Raw genomic sequence first — 19,027 nt, forward strand, 5'->3', positions numbered from 1 at the left:
ATTCATACCTTTCATACTGTATTGTGAATATACTGAAGATATACTTTAGATATACGTATAACATTCTTGAGATATAGGGTAGATGTCCCAATTACTGCCAGTGTCCCAATAACTGCCATTTTATTTATTGTACTTGATAAAAAATAAATTTATAAATAAACGTGTTAAACAAAAAATTTATTATTAAATTAATACTTTAATTTATAGAAAAACAAACAAATGAAACATATTTGTTTAGACTTAATATTTAAAAATTAATGTTAATTCGGTTTTATATCAAAAGTGCGATTACGTAAGTAAGAGGCGATGCAAAAGTCATATTAAAGAAAGGGCACTATATAATTTTATTATATAACTTTTACATTGATCATGTAAAATGAATTAATGAGATATATAAGAATCATTTTAATGAAATAATGTATGAAATAGGTGATATTTTATCTTAAATTATTATAATTAATGCTGACAGTAATAGGGACAATATTTTTTGGTTTGTCCGTTAAACTGCCGTCAGTGTTCGCGACAAGAAACGTGTTACAAGTAAGTATAACTGACATTTACGAGACTCTATGAAAAAGACTGACAATTATCTGGTCACAGTGAAAGAGACTGGCAGTTATTGGATGTCAGTAATACAAAAGCGGCTGTCAATCATGGGGACATTGCAGATTTCTGTATATTTTTACTTATTATTAATTGAGTATTTATATTTAATGCATAATAATTTTTTTTATGATATAGGCATTTATCTTATTCGATATTATTTTGCATGCTCTGACTGCGTGATCTATGGATCGAATCGTATATACTCGTCATACTTTGGTTTGCGAATTTAGGAAACACTGCGTGTTGAGGTCGAATCCTCCGCAGTAGTTACGGATCAACCAACCGAGAAACATATTTACATTTGAGTCTTCCTGACTTAGCACACTGTACGCTTAAGACTTATAATATAGCGACTGAAAAGAAGAAGAGAACATTGCCCTCTTATACTTTCTTTCCTTTGTCCGCTCTTTCCAATCATCCAACTTATCAATCTATTTTATTTGAGTTATATCCTTTTTCTTCCAATTTTTCTACAATGATAATAGAGTTATTAAGTAATATTATGATTAAAAGTGAAACATTTTTTAGCTTCAGCAATGCCCAAAATGGTTTAATAAAGTTCGGCTATAAGCTTAAGGTGGCAGTAATTGGGACATCTACCCTATTCGATATATTTTCACAAACTGCCAGCGAAATTCTATGGAATAAGGCAACCCGGACATAGTACATTATGAGTATATACTCGGCATATTACAGACGTATCTCCAATATTATACGAATATTGCAATATACTTTCGCAATATCCTACTATCGTTCTCATAATCTACATATGCTGTCTGGATATTCACTCCATATATACAAAGGGTTGTTTCTATCCTTAAAATCGCTTCTCCGCCGATAAAAAAATACGTGTCTATTATTTTGCATAGTTTTACAAGTGTACAAAGTTTCATTAGAATTCGTGAGTGATAGTTTAGTGATGTTCCTTCCTTTGTTAGAAATTTTTGATCTTGTGAGCTTTTATAGACATTGTTATTTTCCTTTAATTAATATTTTTCAAAACCTAAATTTTATGTTTATTAGTAACAACACCCTTACGGAAAAATTCTCTCACTCTAATTTTGAGAGTTTACACTCAAAATTGAGTGTTAATACTCGATTTTGGGAGTTTACTCCCAAATTTAGGTGTATACGCTCAAATCTTAAGTATTTACACTTTAGCGTGAAAGGATTGGAGTGTACGTGTGGGAGAGTTATCGGACGAAATTACGAGATGGACGATTTGCGAGTATATTAATCTTTATTCGAATCCGCTAGTACACCAGACGCGATGTGTAGGTCTTAATCATTCGGTATCTCGTAGACGACTCCTCGTTAACCCGTGTTTTTCCGTTCTCTCCGCACTTATTCCTTCCTGGGATTCCGTCCTTGATCTGTTATTGTGGTTCGTTGCCCGATTTTAACTATCGTTGTTTTTCGTTTTCGCGGCTTTGTCAATTTTTCTCGTCGCTGTTCGCGCGCTTATTTTCGGGCAACGACCTGCCGGTTTGCGGGCATGTGACGACGCGATCGCCACAACACTAAAGATTGAGTGTTTATACTCGAACATTGAGTGTGTACACCCAATGATTGAGTTCATACCAAAGTCTGGATTTAAATATTGAATATTTGAAAGTATACTCTCAACATTTGGATATGACACTCAATAAATGAGAGTATACTTCCAACATAAAGTGTGAACACTGAAATGTTGGAGATGTACACTCAACATCTATCGGTTGAAGGTATACACTTAATATTGAGTGTGCACTCTCAAACATTGGATTAGAAAATGTTAAATAAAAACAAAAGCAAGAAAAGCAAGTTCAACCAAAACATTCAACTATAGAGTGTTCAACTGACTTTGAGTATTAATTTAAGTATTAATTTGAGTATTACTTTCAACTTGGATGTTTGGATCTAATTGAATGTTAATTTCAGTGTTATTCTTAAATTTAGGATTGAAATTAACACTCAATTAGATGGCGAACATTCAAGTTGAGAGTAATAACACTCTAATTAAAAGTAAATTAAAGAGCGAACACTCAAGTTGAGTATTTACCCCTTGTCCCAAATTATACTCAACTTGAGTATTTTTTTAAGTGTTATTTTTAGTGTTTTTTCCGTAAGGCCATAATTATTATTAGATTAAATTTTAATAATTAATGAAAGAAATATTGTATGTACATGGACTGACAAATAAATCTAAAAAATATATAATGATCCTAATAAAAGCCATATTCGAGATTAACTTATGCTCTAATTTATTCTCGTGATCAACAATAATTTCTGACATGATATAAATGTTTTTAGTATAATGTAAATTAGCTATAATTATGTAAATCGCTATAATTAAATAAATCGCAATTTCTTACCAACTTATGTGTTCAACATTTTTGTTGAACACAGAGAGATGCGCATGGTCGAATCAATATGTCAGTCAGTTATATGTCAATTTTCATAAAATTTCAAAAAGATTACAAATAAGTGGATACATTAACTACAAAACTAAACAATGTGGAAATACAATACTAGTATCAATACTGATATAATATTAGTACCAATTAAAAAATGTTATCTAATGCATTTTTTTTAAATAAATGGGTACTTAAATAATTCAAACTTAGGGTGTACTTCCGAAAACGACATATACTTCTGATTTTCGAAAATTGTGTATTCTTACGTATTTTGGCGCGCTGATTACGAATATAATAGTGAAAATTGGCACAAATTTAATTTTCATAGCGGAAACCATAAAAAAATCATAAAAATCACGATTTTTTTCATTTATTTCCGTAATGGAAATTTCAAAAAATACTTCAGATAAAAGTTGTAGATCTCATCAAGATACATATTCTATGTTCTATTAATTTTTGCCATAAAGACAATAGTTTAAGAAAAACGACATCAAATATTCAAAACTTCATAAAACTTATCTAACACAATTCAAGTTTTATTAGTTAATTTTACTAGTTAATAACGGAAGGAAGTGCAGCAAAGCCCCTTTTGCCCACGTGTTTTCTGTACTACATGGGTTTGCGACTTTCCACGCGTAGCGAGATCCACTCTCTACTGGAAACTTCAAAAGAAATAACGTAACCTAAACCTAAACCTAAACTTAAACCTAAACGTTAAATTAAACGACTCTTCGTTGTAGAAGAAGTAAAACAACCTCATATAATCTAAAAAATAAATTTGTTTGCTTTAAAAAACAAAAACAAAGCGGATAGAACAATATCATGAAAACTAAAAAATAGTTGTTCGTAATAAAAAAACAAAATAGACTAAAATTACCGCACAAAAAAACTAAAAAATAAAGCTATTTCGCTCAATAAAAAGCCCGCTTAAAGCACCGATATGTATTGGATTTATAAAACTGTTTTTATTAATAATTCTTTAATATATGACAAGCGATTTCATAAAATGTTTGAAATAATTGCGTTTGCTAATGAATTCAACCGAATGTAACGTGACAAATGTGATTCGTAAATTATATACTTTTTAATATATCTACCAAATTATTTTCTTTGTCTTTATTGTTATGAACTAGCTAATTTTTAACTTGTTGCTAGAGGCATAAATCGTAAGCTGGCTATTTAAAAGAAAAATGCCAGAGTTGATTGCCATAGGCTTGCTATTTTTAATTGACCTTAACAACATGTCAAGATCAAGGTCATTGAGGCTAGGTCCCTTATTCGGCATTTTTACCATTTTCTTTCACAATATATTGACTACACTAGTGTTATATCTATGCACAATAAATAGCTTATCATTGATATAACCACTCAATTGTAATTTTTGAAATTTTAAAAAAGTTAATATATTTAAACGCCCCTCCCCCCTCTTTCTCTTTCTCTCTCTCCTTTATGTCTGAGTCTTTGCGTTCTTCTCTAGATCTTTCTGTCTTTCTGGTTCCATCTGGCCCTACTCATCATGTTATTTCCGGTCAATCTCTTTCGCATACGCTACTTGATATTTTTATTATCAGTAGTCCTTCACTTTTGGGCTTCCACAAATCCCTCTCTCCTTTTATTGCCAGTTACGATTTAATTTCCATTGAATTCAAGTTTAACGCTTTATCAAGCTCATCTAGAACCATTGTTCAGCAAGATTTGAGGTTGCTAACGTTGTCTATTATTAACAGCTTACTTTTTGCTCGTTTGCATTATTTACAGTTAATGGATGCCTCTCTCGCTTCTATCGACCACTTTGTTGATTCTCTTTCGGACTCCATTATTTCAGCCTTCGATATTATCGCGTCTGCCAGAGCAATTACCCAGATAGCCAAATAAAGGCAACGTGTTGTTATTTTGCTGTCACTTATTCCCTATTAATTTTATCAAACTAAAGCCAAGGTGTTTCCGCAAACTGTCTGTTGTTCTGACATCATATAAAATTCTATATTAGAATTCAACAAACTGACGGCAAGTTGTCAACATGCATGCACAATTGCTGTCAATGTGACAAGTTTATTATTCCTCAATGCATGCACTTATAATTTTATAAATTCATAAAAGTTATTTGCTCTCCTGATATTAACTTCGTTTCACATTAAATTACAATGACAGCAAATTCTGGGCAAGTTCATAACATACATGCAGTGCATTAATTTGCCCGATATGCTTAATCTCGCTTGGCTATCTGGGTAGAGTCTCCGGTAGACGCAAGCCATGGGTTACCCTTGACTTACGCAAACTTATGTGTCTTAGAGATAATTTATATATAACTGCTAAGGCTACTAATTCTCGGGTATTATTTCAGCGCTACAAATCTCTCCGCAGTAAAATGTATAACACTCTCGATACCTGCAAAAACTCTTATTTGCATCGATTTCTATCCGACTCTATGGATGCCACCGCCTTAGGGCCACCGCACAAACTCTTCCATAACGCGTTACGTTACGTTAAGTACTCCATACGAACTTAAGTTGTACTTAAAATTTAACTTAAATCAACGCACAAAGAAATCCTTAACGTAAGAACTTAAAAACTTACGTTAAAAGTTTCTTTGTGCGTTGATGTAAGTTTAATTTTAAGTACGAACTTAGATTTATGGAGCACTTAACGTAACGTAACGTGTTACGAAAAAGCTTGTGCGGTGGCCCTTATGGTCTAACTTGCGGAAACTCTGTTTATGGTGACTAAAGACCTATAAGGGCCACCGCACAAACTCTTCCATAACGCGTTACGTTACGTTAAGTACTCCATACGAACCTAAGTTGTACTTAAAATTTAACTTAAATCAACGCACAAAGAAATCCTTAACGTAAGTTCTTAAGTTCTTACGTTAAGGATTTCTTTGTGCGTTGATTTAAGTTAAATTTTAAGTACAACTTAGGTTCGTATGGAGTATTTAACGTAACGTAACGCATCGACATATAGAATGGACTGAGCATTGCGATAGGCAAGCGCGCGCCTGCTTTAGAGTGAGAGGTACTACACCTGAGGCCTATGTTTGTCTCTCTTGCAAGCTTCTGATTTGTTATTTCGTCCCCCTCCATTCACGGAGGAGGACGAAATAACAAATCAGAAGCTTGCAAGAGAGACAAACATAGGCCTCAGGTGTAGTACCTCTCACTCTAAAGCAGGCGCGCGCTAACCTATTGCAATGCTCAGTCCATTCTATATGTCGATGACGTAACGCGTTATGGAAGAGTTTGTGCGGTGGCCCTAAAGACCCTCACACATGAATTGACATAACCGTAACAGTAAGGTTTCGACCAATCACGTACTTGAATTAGCCGGTTACGGCAGGTTACGGTTATGGTCGCCCAATCCGACGCGTCAAAACCTTATGTATGGTTATGTCAATTCATGTGTGAGAGTGCGGTTCTATGGAGCGGATTATGCGGAAGCGGAACGAGCAGATCACCAATCACAGAACCGTTTCGACGGAATCTTTGAAAGTGTTCTACAGAATGATCTCGCGATTGGTGATCCGCTCGTTCCGCTTCCGCATAATCCGCTTCATGGGACCGCACCCTGAGGGTCTTAATAGGGTGCTTTCCATTTAATGACACAAGTCGACACAAGTGTCGTTCTATCTTTGTTACTCATTGAACATAAAAAAAGATAGAACGATGCTTGTGTCGACTTGTGTTACTAAATGGAAAGCACCCATTAAAGATTCGCCAATGGCGAACACAATTTTGATTGGTCACTTGAGTCACGTGGTTTATTCGCCATTGCGTACTCACCCTGGGCGAAGAAGAGGGGAGAGTGCTCTGTACTGAGCAGTATAGGTTAAAGGAATGTGTCAGAAATTATTAGGTAATTCAATCTCTGCACTCTCGAGAGTCACTATATTTTGACGATACACTCAGGAAAAACAAGAAAAATTAAATTTGCAGCTGTTATATGGCTGCGTACAACTTGGAGCAGGCTCGCATTGTTTACTATCTCCACTACTCCAGACTCCAGCCCCAGGCCCAGCCCCCATCCAGTCTCCAGTATGGGTACAAGATGGTGGACAGGAGTCATGGTGGGGAGTCATTGACGAATCTTTTATTATAGATCTTTAGTGGTGACAAGCGCTCTTTGCCTACGGATGTCTTTACTATAAATGTCCTCAACGAGCATTATGCTCGAATCGCTTCTGCCGCTCCGCCGCTTACACTATGTTTCTTATCGGATATCACTTCGGACCTTATGACTGACGAAGATTATTCTGAATTCGTGTTCTCAACAATATAAACACCTACCATTTTTCACGCTCTTAAGCACTCCTCCTCGTCGGTCGGGTGAGATGGCATTTCTTTTCGCATGTTGCGCCTCGCTCAGTCTGTTCTACTACAGCCACTTTGTGACTTATTTAACGCTTCCTTTACCTCATGCTACTTTCCCACCGCGTGGAAGACGGCGCGAATCGTACCTTTCTCTAAGGCCGGTATTCATAGTCGGATCTTATATTTAAGATCATCTTAAGTACAGTCTTAAGATGCCATTGGCCAATCACGGAGCCGTATTAGCATCTTAAGACATTGCTTGAGACAATCTTTAAATAAGATTCGACTATGAATACTACCCTAAGTCTTTTAGCATGACATCACTCTCCTACACGCACCCCATTGCCATCTTACCGGAACTCTCTAAGCTGTTCGAATGGAGTAATGCCCGATTGCGCACATAAGAGATTGGACACAGTAGTATTTCCCGATTGGACACAGTCCCGTTTTAACACGGGCTCGATTGGACACAGACCCGATTGGACACGGACTCGATTGTACACAGTCCCAATTGGACACGGACCCGATTGGACACGGACCCGATTATACACCGACCTGATTGCACACGAACCCGATTGGACACGGACCTGATTGCACACCGACCTGATTGCACACGGACCCGATTGCACACCGACCCGTTTGCACACGAATCCAATTACACATAATACGATTCCGAATTGCAGATAGTACATGGGTTAATGACTTGGACGGGGTGGGTACGGAAGGAAGGGAGAGCGAAGCCCTCTTTGCACTCCCCAGGTGCGTGTGCGTGTGCGTGCGCGCGCGCGCGCGTGTGTGTGTGTGTGTGTGTGTGTGTGTGTGCACAAAGCATTTTCTGCTCCACATGGGTTTACGACTATAAAATATATATAAAAAAGAAAAATATTTATAATAAATATTTTGTACATATTTTTATGTCTGCGTTTGCCAGGAATAAAAAAAATATGATAAATATTTATGAAAATATTAAAAATAAATATTTATGCTATTATAATCCAAAAATATAAAAAATATTTCAAGTTTATATACCATAAATATTTTTCAGTAGATTTTAAAAATATATTTTACATATTGTTAATAATAATTTTTGTATTATATCTAAATGGTTTATGAAAAATTATTATATAACTTTTAAAAAATGTTTTTTTTAAATAAATTTGTAAAATATTTATGAAAATTTATGCTAAGTTTTCTGAGCTATCTAGATTGTTTTTGCATTATTCTGCGATGCGGAATCGTATCGTGTGCAATCGGGTCGAGAGGCCTTCAATGGCGCATAGTACAATTGGACACGTTGCAATTACCCACCGTGCTATTTCTAATGTAATACGTTTATTTATTTAAATAAGTTAATAATATGCGTTGTGTCCAATCGAACGGTGTCCAATTGAACGGTGTGCAATAGAACGGTGTCCAAACGAACTGTGCGCAATTGAACGATGCGCAATTAAACGGTGCGCAATGTTTTGTGTCTAATAGCACGGTGGGTAATTGCAACATGTCCAATTGTACTGTGCGCCATTGAGGCTCTCCCATCGGGTCGGTGTGCAAACGAGTCGGTGCGCAATCGTGTCCGTGTGCAATCGGGTCTGTGTGTAAACGGGTCGGTGCGCAATCGAGTCCGTGTGCAATTGGGTCGGTATGCAATCAAGTCCGTGTGCAATCGGATCCGTGTCCAATCGGGTCTGTGTCCATTCGAGTCCGTGTCCAATCAAAACTGTGTCCAATCAAGTTCGTGTCCAATCGGGTCTGTGTCCAATCGGGAAATATTACTGTGTCCAATCGCTTATGTGCACAATCGGGTCTCACTCAAATTTACTACTCCTTTTACCCTGCGGATTTGAGCGATGCAATAGACATTATTAGCAAAGGCGCTGACGCCATCTCTAAGGCCGGATCTACAATAGGTGTAGCAAGCCATAAGAAATTGACCAATTACAATCGAATATGAGAAGAATAATCGAATATAATTGATTAATTCCTTATGGCATAAGGCTTACTGCACTATTGTAGATCCGGGCTAAATGGGCTACAATCAACGGCTTAAGTCTGAATGCCAGTAAAACTAGGGCGATGATTGTAGAAAGCGAATAGTATGTTGCTCGTCTCTACTTCCATTCGCTGAGGCGTATGTCAATTAGTGATCAGTTCCTTTGTTATGAAGCTAGAGTGCGCGCCTTGAGTGTTATTGGGTGTTTACGATAATGGCTATCCGAGTAATTTTCTCTAGGACCGAAATATATGATAAGCACAACCATCTACTATCATCATGATTCGTGACAACTCAATGCTGTCCGGTATAGCCAAATCATCACGAGCAAGTTGCGAGTTGCGAGTTCCGTGAGTTTGTAGCAGGTAACCTAAAAAGTACGACATAAATAATTTGATTATTACAATTAAAAATAATCTGTTTTTAATGTATGGTAAGATTATTAACTTCATTAAAATAGTAATTATATAACACAATCATGTATTTTTAAAGTATTGTCTAAAGTAATATTAAAGAGATTATTTTATTTACAAATATTTTATTTATTAATTTGTCTATCAAGTTTCTATTATAACGTATATCTAACGCATATCTAACGTATATCTGTTTACAGTATATTTTAATTTACTATGCACTTGTATTACAAATTAAAAAAATTTATTGTAAACATTATTATTAGTTTCACATTAGTGAAATATTCATGCATAATATTTATACATAAAGATATATGATTTTTTAAAATAATGATAACACCATGCAACTTATCATTAACAGTTGTTACAAGAAAGAAAAATATTTATACTTAAATTTTTATTTTACTTGTAATCTAAAAAATATTATTAATAATGATTTATTTAGTAATTTTACATAATTTATCTCATTTGTTTCAAAGTGTTAACACCATCCGTTTAATAAAAGATGACTTTTCTAATATATATGTTAGTTAATAATAAATGATAACATTTATTGAGAATCAATGTTTAATTAAAATATTATATTAGGTTTTGAAATAATACCGTTATGATAGGAACTTGATAGACAAAATAAATATTTGTAAATAAAATAATCTCTTTAATATTACTTTAGACAATACTTTAAAAATACATGATTGTGTTATATAATTACTATTTTAATAAAGTTAATAATCTTACCATACATTAAAAACAGATTATTTTTAATTGTAATAATCAAATTATTTATGTCGTACTTTTTAGGTTACCTGCTACAAACTCACGGAACTCGCAACTTGCAACTTGCTCGTGATGATTTGGCTATACCGGACAGCATTGAGTTGTCACGAATCATGATGATAGTAGATGGTTGTGCTTATCATATATTTCGGTCCTAGAGAAAATTACTCAGATAGCCATTATCGTAAACACCCATTATCACTCTTACTTTGGACTGGACCTCCCAGGTCAACCAATCTATCAAACGCATGCACTTTGCTCTGCGCAAGCTGCGCTTCAGGGTATCGATCATGTAATTTTTCCCCTAGAGCGGAAACGTGAAAAGTTTCAAGTTACTGTCTCTTTTTATTCAACACGATAGAAAGAGATAGTTAGATGAAACTTTTCACTTTTTACGTTTTCGCCTTAAGAAAAAAGTTACATGATTGCTGCCCTAGTTACCAGACAATTTTCTCAAAAAATGGAGGAGTGATAATACTAACGAATCCCTAAGCACTAAATTTTAATTTTTGTATATTAGTAAATATAATTGTAGATTTATTTATTATTTGTATTCGCACCGCGTATATGTTTCCGCGCTGACAGATTTATTATTACTGATGCAGTGTTACTAATACATATTAAACTAATACATATAAAACAAATTAAAATTTAGTTCCTAGCGACTTCTATTAGTACCAACATCACTCCTCCATTTTTTTAGGAAATTGTCTGGTAACCGCGCTTCTATAGGCATTCTCTTAATTTTCTAGAGTACATTTCAAAACGTCCTTTTCGAGGAAAATTTTACTCGAAATATATGTATAGTACACGTAACGTATCCTAGGCTACATTCCAAAACGTCCTTTCCGAGGAAAATTTTACTCGAAATATATAGTACACCTAATATAGGATACGTTACGTGTACTATATATTTCGAGTAAAATTTTCCTCGGAAACGACGTTTTGGAATGTAGCTCTATATTACATCGAGTAAAATTTTCCTCGGAAAGGACGTTTTGGAATGTAGCCCAAATACGGAAAAAAACTCATGACATCTCGACTATGCTTGTGCTGCGTAGTCTAAGCTCAACAAGACTTAACTTTGAAACTACAGCGGACGCTTGCGCGTTTCGTAGCGGCAACTCGATCGCAAAAGATTTGTCTATGGCAATCTTTCTCGTAGATCACACATTACGCCTTATCGCCTCGCTATCGGCTGATTATCTGTCTCCTCTCCGGGCGTACTTTGTTGGGATCCAGGCGTACTGTGTTGCTGCGACGATGTCGTTCGCATCCCAGCTATACCAGTTTCTTTTCTTCGGTGGTGCGCGTCTTCCTCCTCTTTTCACCTACCCTATTCCCCGAACTGCAGCTATGCAAAATTCATTCTTTATTCAATCCACTATTCTCTTAAACTCCATCCATGATCATCTTTTTGATCCTGCTGACCACTCTCCTTACTCCTCCGATTCCTTCTTACTCTCATTACCTGCTTTTAAGACTAATCTCCACTCTTTCCTCCTTGAACGGGACAGCTTGGGCTCATCGGGTGGAAGTCAAGGGCCTTACTGCACTAACAAAGATTCCCTTACTTAATTAATTACTTATTGCGCTTGATTTACACGCTTATTTTGTTTTATTTATTTTTATTTCATTTTTATTTTTGCACCATCCTTTTAGTAACCCGACAATTTCCTCAAAAAATGGAGGAGTGATGTTGGTACTAACGAAAGTCCGTAGGCACTAAATTTTAATTTTTGTGATTAGTAAAACTGCATCAGTAATAAATCTGTCAGCGCGAAAACATATGCGCGGTGCAAATACAAATAATAAATGAATTTACAATATAATGTCAAATAACCTGCTAATACACAAAAATTAAAATTTAGTGTTTAGGGACTTTCGTTAGTACCAACATCACTCCTCCATTTTTTTAGGAAATTGTCGGGTTACCATCCTTTTGTTACTTTCTAGTTATTTTCCATTGTATACTAGATACAGAGAGAAACCTGAGAGCGGCCACCGCGGCCTTTTTCGTACGACCGATATTTAACTAGCATCAGCGCCAAACGTGGATGTAAAGTCTGTTTTACATTAATCGCAAGCAGCTAGTTGCGACTTGCGACATCCAATAGGCGCTTATTTTCTAGTTAAAGGTCGACATTTATTGGGTGTTGCAAATTGCAACTGGCGACTGCAATTAATGTAAAACGGGCTTTACATCCACGCTTGACGCTGATGCTAGTCAAATATTGGTCGCACGAAAAAAGCCGTGGTGGCCGCTCTCAGGTTCCTCTCTGCTAGATACATATTGCACTTTAGCTTATAATTTGCTACTGTAACATCTGAGACTTTGGCTTTTTTATGATTTCTCTTAGGATAGTACTTTCATATGTATTACAATATTATTTTCATCTTTTGTATAATCTTTATATTACTTTACTATGCTTTATTATCTTACTGATCTTAATTCTGTATCCTTTTTTTTCAATTGTAATATTATTATATTTGTGTCATTCACCATGTTATTCTTCGGAGCCATATAGGGTTATATCGTGTGGCTAAATATACTGTTATCAATCAATCAATCAATCAATTAATCTCTCTCTCATCAATTCACATTGTGTATGCGTGTGCGTGTGTGCGCACACACATGCGCGCGCGCGCGTGTTCAGTAAGAACTTTATATAAATTTTATAGAAAATGTGGTTTATTATAGCTAATTTAGATTATACTGAAGAGGATCCGAAATAGAGGCTGCGGTCGACTTAACGCTAGAAATGCTTTGAAGCGTTTGATTAACCAATCGAAACAATAAATTTTACAAATTAACCAATCAAAAAATGCTTCAAAGCATTCGTAGCGGCAACTCGATCGCACCCAGAGTCAAAACATTTACGTATCATGTTAGAAACTATTATTATTAATGTGTGAATGGTAATAATTTGAATTTATTAGAACTGAATAAGTTAACATCCGAATTTAACTTTTATTGGCATTGTATCATTGTCTTTTCTTTGAATATTATTATGTAAATAATACTTTTATTAGTTAAAAAGAATAAAATTAATTATGATATAAAGGTCGCCAATGTAGCTTCTTTAGGTCCGAATTTGTAGTCATCAGCACTTGGCATTTGGCACTCAGTCGCCTTGTTTTTTACAAAATGTGAATGAACGAAAAGCAACAAAATGGCGGCGACTGAATACGAAGTCTGACGACTATAAATTCGGGCCTAAGCATCTTAAAGCAGCACCCTTTTATTTCTCAGAAATTAAATATTGTATTAATATTGATTGTACATTGTATTAATACTGATAAAAACATGATTTGCTTATATAATTATAGAAATAAAAGCTTATAATTCATTAAAAAAAAAAAAAAAAAAAAAAAAAATTCATAACTTTTTCTATATAAAGTTATAAACACTAATCTAATCTAATTTAATCTTTATTAGTCGCGCTACATGTTGCGTTTACGAAACAGCATAAGATATTTGTATAATTAACAAAAAAATTTTTTATATTGAAGTGAAAAACATCTAGAAATTCTCATATACATTAACTTATAAATATTTTGTTTTTAGCTTTTATTTGAAAAATAAATACTATCCAAACAACAAAACGATATGTCAATATTGGTAATCTTCCTTTTCTAATCACTTAGAATGATTTTTTTATAAAATTATCATTATTTATAATTTGTTGTCGAACGTCTTAAAATTTTGTATATAGTTCAAATCATAAAAATTTAAGTTCCATTCGAGTCTTATCTGAATCAATTCGATTCGTATTTGAATAGTTTGCATCGTTTGCATGTTCTGTTATTCATTTCTGGTAATATACAATAATGTATTATAATTTATATATAATGACATCAGTTTATTTTGATAATTACAGAAATTGTGCCACATTTAGGCAGCGCGACAATCAAGACTCGCAATGACATGTCGTTAACCACAGCGCAAAATATTATCAATGGTCTTGAGGGTAGGCCCTTGGTTTACGCTTTGTAATATTTCTTGTATGAGCTATATATTCTTTGTATTTATTGCTTTACCTATTAAAAAATGTTATTAAAGATTATTATTTATTCATGTACGATTTAATAAAATTCTCTTTTATTCTTCTACAGAGATTGTACAAATAAAATTACTCGAGAAATCCTGTGTGATCTTAATTTGATTCTTATTCTCTAAATGAAATATACTGATTACACAATCAAATATTTTTAATGAAGTGAATTGTTTAAATTTTTTTTTTTTTAATTTTGTTTATCACAAATCCAATTATTTAATTTATTATTATATTATAATATGATTTTATATGAGGCTGTGTATCTTCAAAAAATGTACAATTGCATTAATATATTTACTTAGATGTTTAAAGTTTCATAATTTTGAAACTCATTCTTCAATTTAAAGATCATCTAGAATCTAGAAATTTCAATTTTCAAAAAATTCTTAACAATTTATTTATTATTCACTAAATTATTTAATCCCATAAATTAGACAGTTAAAGCACAATTTCATAAAAAATATCACATATATTGTATTTCTTTTAAATAAATTTCACCAATATAGTATTTCTTTTAAATAAATAATATTCTAACTTCGAAAATATATATGTTTATGGATTTCTCAAAAGAAGCTTCTTTGTATTATATAGTTACTACAGTTGGGAAGTAACGCGTTATTTGTAATGTTAGTTACTTTTTTTAGTAATAGATTGATAATATTGTTACTTTTCTTTTTCGTAACTGCAATGCTAACGTGACTTTTTCATTAACCAGTAACAGTAATGAATTTAACAGATTTATCATCCCTATATTATGCCAATATTGGTCTGCCGTACTAAAATTTCAGCTCTCATGATTGAGCCAACATTAGACCGTTTGTAAATTCTTACTTGGAGAGTTACTTTTTAGAATTAATTACTTGTAATGTTATTTTTCGACTTAATAATTAATAATGATTTAACATGTTGTCTTTAAAATTCTCCTAATTCTGGTTTTTACATCAGTAATATATATATATAATCATTACTGTTTAAAAACACACCTACATTATGAATAAATGCAAGCGAGTAAAACCATGAAAATATGTTTGTTGGCGCCGAAAAGAAATTACAGTTTATACAATATTTGCACTAATTCATAGATTCAAATCTAAACTGTGTTCAGTAGCATTTATCACCCATAATGGACAACAGGTAACCATCAGGCTTCCACTACTGCATTTTTTAAACTACTTAAAATAGGATCAATCTTATTTTCTAGTGATAACACATGGCCAGTGTTACAGTTGTGATTAGCGATAAAACTAACAACCAATGGCAATTTATTCATTTGGATTACCTGAAAAAGAAATTATATTAAAATTTTTAATTCTCTCCCAGCTTTGTAAAACATAAGCTAAAAGTGTTTGTCAAAATATTGCTTATACGAGATACAATATGATTAAACACAAATATCAATCAAATAATTATTAAATAATGTATCTTATTTTAATCTCTAAATATAATCATTCTTTGTATTAATTATTATCTTTATAATTTTGTTTTATTTTTATAAAGTTTTGTTTCATAAGAAACATTCATTCTTTTATTTTCACTGTTATTAGTGCTCTGCATAAATTTCGCATTGTTATAATTATATTTCCAAGAATAGAAGAATCGAGTTTGTTCGATTATTTTATCTTGTAATTGTAGACATAAAATTTATATATGAATGCAGTATAAATACGAGAGTACATCAAACAATTTTCGTACTTTATCTTTCTAAAGGTGTTTCCAACATAGAGTTTGTATAAATCAAAGTGCAAAATCTTTTTAGCACCTTTTAAAGCACCTTTGTATTATATATGGTGTTCTTTAAGCATTCTGAAAGATTTTAACAAATAATTTTTCATATGATCATATATCTGCAACTAAGTCATTTTAGACATATGGTCATATAAAGTTTTCATCTTGAATTGATGTGAGAAGATACTCCGTCTTAAAATCTTTTAGAATACTTAAGAATATCCTGTGTATTTTATCCTGTATATTTCATACATTTTGTTGTATATTTTACCTGATAATTACTATACATGCAAATAATGGTTTTATTTTTGCCAAGTCCGAGTTTACTTCCTTGGTCTGTGGCCATTCCAAAAGTAGACAAAAAACTAGCTCTTGTAGCTAATTCTGGTGCTTTTTCATTGGCTACTGATATAACAGGTACTCCATCCCTGTCCGTAATCAATATACTATGCAAACCTTCCACATCAGTCAATAGTTCATAAAGAAATTTCTTCAATTCCTAAAAAAATAAAATCATGATCTAAACAATTTAATGATATCTAAACAATTTAAGTTTGATAATTAGAATTAAGTAGATTAGTTTTCTTCTTAACTAACTTTAAATAACATTTTTATCTGCTGAACATGTTTTTTCTGTCTAAATTTGGATATTACGTCACTATTTTTCTCAAAATTATAATATGATAGTTAAATTCTAACAATAATAAATTAGGTGAATTAATTTTTATGAATAATAAATTCTAACAATGAATCTGTGTTCAAAAAGCTAAAATACATCAAAAATAATATATTTCACTTTTTATACTCAACAAAAAAAGAAAAGTTAAATTTCCTCAGATAATTTGTACTACATTAGAAAAAAGTACTATTTCGAATTGCTAAATAAAAAAATATTTGTTAAACAAAACAAATGTACTTCTTTGAATGTGTTTCTCTTAAATAAAAGAAGTATTTATTAGATTTAAGAAAACATTCATATAATCAAAGAAATATTTTTTTCTTAATATATAAGTAGTCTTTTCAAATATCATCTTTTATTTGAAATAAAAAAAAATCTTTGATTTGAAATATTGAAATAATGTAAAAAAACAATTTTTTCAGAAAAAGAAAATAAATATAAATATAAAAATGTTTTAAATATAAAAATTATAGTTAAATAAAAATCTATGTGTTGAAAAATGAGCAAATTTAAATAAATTGTAAATATAAATAATTTATTTCATATATGTATATCATCAAATATCTTGTAATATTTAAGATTGGATAGCATTGTCAACAAATAAATGCAACAAAGTTTATCTGATGTAATTAAAAAACACATAATAGAAGATACAGCATTATAAGCTTCCTGAACCAAAAGTTGAGTTCTAAAAAAAATATAAGTGTTTTGACAGTACAGTATATTAAATACTATATTAACACACAAATACCTGTGTCTAATAGTTTTATGATTGATCTAAAGATTCTTAAGTACTTTAAACATTATATTAATTTGAAACAAAAAAGTTGTAAATTCAAAGATTTAAAATAACATTTTCAAACTTTAAATAACAAATTTATTTAATTCTGGAAAGTATTTTTTTTTTAAGTTTAATAAGAAAACTTCAATAAATTAAATATTTCTTTATTTTTGTTTTTATTGTGATTAAATTTTTTTATTAAGCAAATATTTTTATTCAATTTAAGACCTTTTTTTATGAACAAAATGTATTAAAAACAAAATGTTTGTTTTTAATAAATATTTAATTAGGAATATATTATATATTTTTTAAACCAATTTTTAACATTTTTTGTTTTAATGAATAATTCTCAGCGTATATCTCTCAGAAAGTGATAAACGAACAAAAGTACATTTGAAAGCTATAAATTGGCCCTATTGTCAATAATGTGAATGTAACTTAGACAGAAGTTTGCTGCCGATGCTGTAACATTATAAAAACTTTCAAAATTGTCATTTTTGCTTGTTTTTTTAAATTTTATTTCGCAAATATAACTTCTGTTTGCAAAGCTTGTTTTATCACTTTCGTAATACTCCAAGCAAAATTTTAGGTTGGAATGTTTATATTTACTTATTCAAGGGAAATACTATACATTTTTATAAAATTATGGTATTTGCTGTCACACTTTGCAATTTATATATCAATTTATATTAAATAATGTGTGACATCTTTTGTCACAATTTTTGGAGCCCTTGCAACAGCGTAATAGTTTTGAAAAAAAAACTATCTCAAAATCTAAACAACATAGAACGTATAACCTCAAATTTAATGTACAAAGTGAACGCTTTTTACAGCGAAAATCCAAACTTACGACTGTCATTTTTTCCCAAGAAGTGCGAACGAGTACAAGAAACGAGTCCGTAAACGACGAATAAGCGATAGGATTAATTTTTTCGAGCAGACACGATCATCGAACGCTATCGCCTAACTTTACTGAAGTGTGATAACCGTGGATAACCGCAGGGTTGCCAGGTTTTAGATACATCAATGCGCCAGTCCTGGCAACCGAATGCGCCACATTGCGCCAGTCCTGGCAACATTTTTGCACCAAAACGTTTGAAAACATTTTAAAAGCATATTACAGGACAGATTTTTAACAATACTCATTTCATGGAACTAAAAAGATTTTAATCGTAAATATTCTATTATTTTGTGTACTTCTATTATGTTATCTAAAAAAACTGAATAAAGTTAATTAGTTAGGTAGTAGTATTACAGTTAAATCGATATTTTTTAATTGACAAGAATGCGAATGT

General features: G+C 32.2%; 2 protein-coding genes across 2 annotated transcripts in view; one reads left to right on the plus strand and one right to left on the minus strand.

Annotated features, from left to right (window-relative positions):
• The window catches only part of LOC105833190 (glyoxylate reductase/hydroxypyruvate reductase), a 69,275-nt gene extending 54,673 nt beyond the window's left edge, over window positions 1-14,602 (plus strand). The window contains exon 7 of the mRNA XM_036285421.1: window positions 14,371-14,602. Within this exon, the coding sequence (XP_036141314.1) occupies window positions 14,371-14,486 (116 nt within the window). The 3' untranslated portion in view covers window positions 14,487-14,602. The remainder of the gene's footprint in view (window positions 1-14,370) is intronic.
• A 342-nt stretch (window positions 14,603-14,944) lies between these two features.
• On the minus strand, window positions 14,945-18,760 carry LOC105828381 (ragulator complex protein LAMTOR3-A). Its single transcript, XM_012666718.3, has 3 exons — window positions 18,583-18,760; window positions 16,544-16,771; window positions 14,945-15,826 (listed from the first exon to the last, which is right to left on the minus strand). The coding sequence occupies exons 1-3, from the start codon at window positions 18,589-18,591 to the stop codon at window positions 15,689-15,691; spliced, it is 375 nt and encodes a 124-aa protein (XP_012522172.1). The 5' UTR covers window positions 18,592-18,760; the 3' UTR covers window positions 14,945-15,688.
• Between the last annotated feature and the right edge of the window lie 267 nt (window positions 18,761-19,027).

Source organism: Monomorium pharaonis, chromosome 4 (assembly GCF_013373865.1).
Source record: "Monomorium pharaonis isolate MP-MQ-018 chromosome 4, ASM1337386v2, whole genome shotgun sequence".
Classification (NCBI taxonomy): Eukaryota; Metazoa; Arthropoda; class Insecta; order Hymenoptera; family Formicidae; genus Monomorium; species Monomorium pharaonis.

What these genes read in the sequence shown, in the direction of transcription:
- LOC105828381 (XM_012666718.3), bottom strand. An exon ending in GCATGTATAGTAATTATCAG is followed by an intron (nt 15,827 to 16,543) that starts GTAAAATATACA and finishes TTTCTTTTTCAG; the next exon opens with GTAATCCAAATGAATAAATT.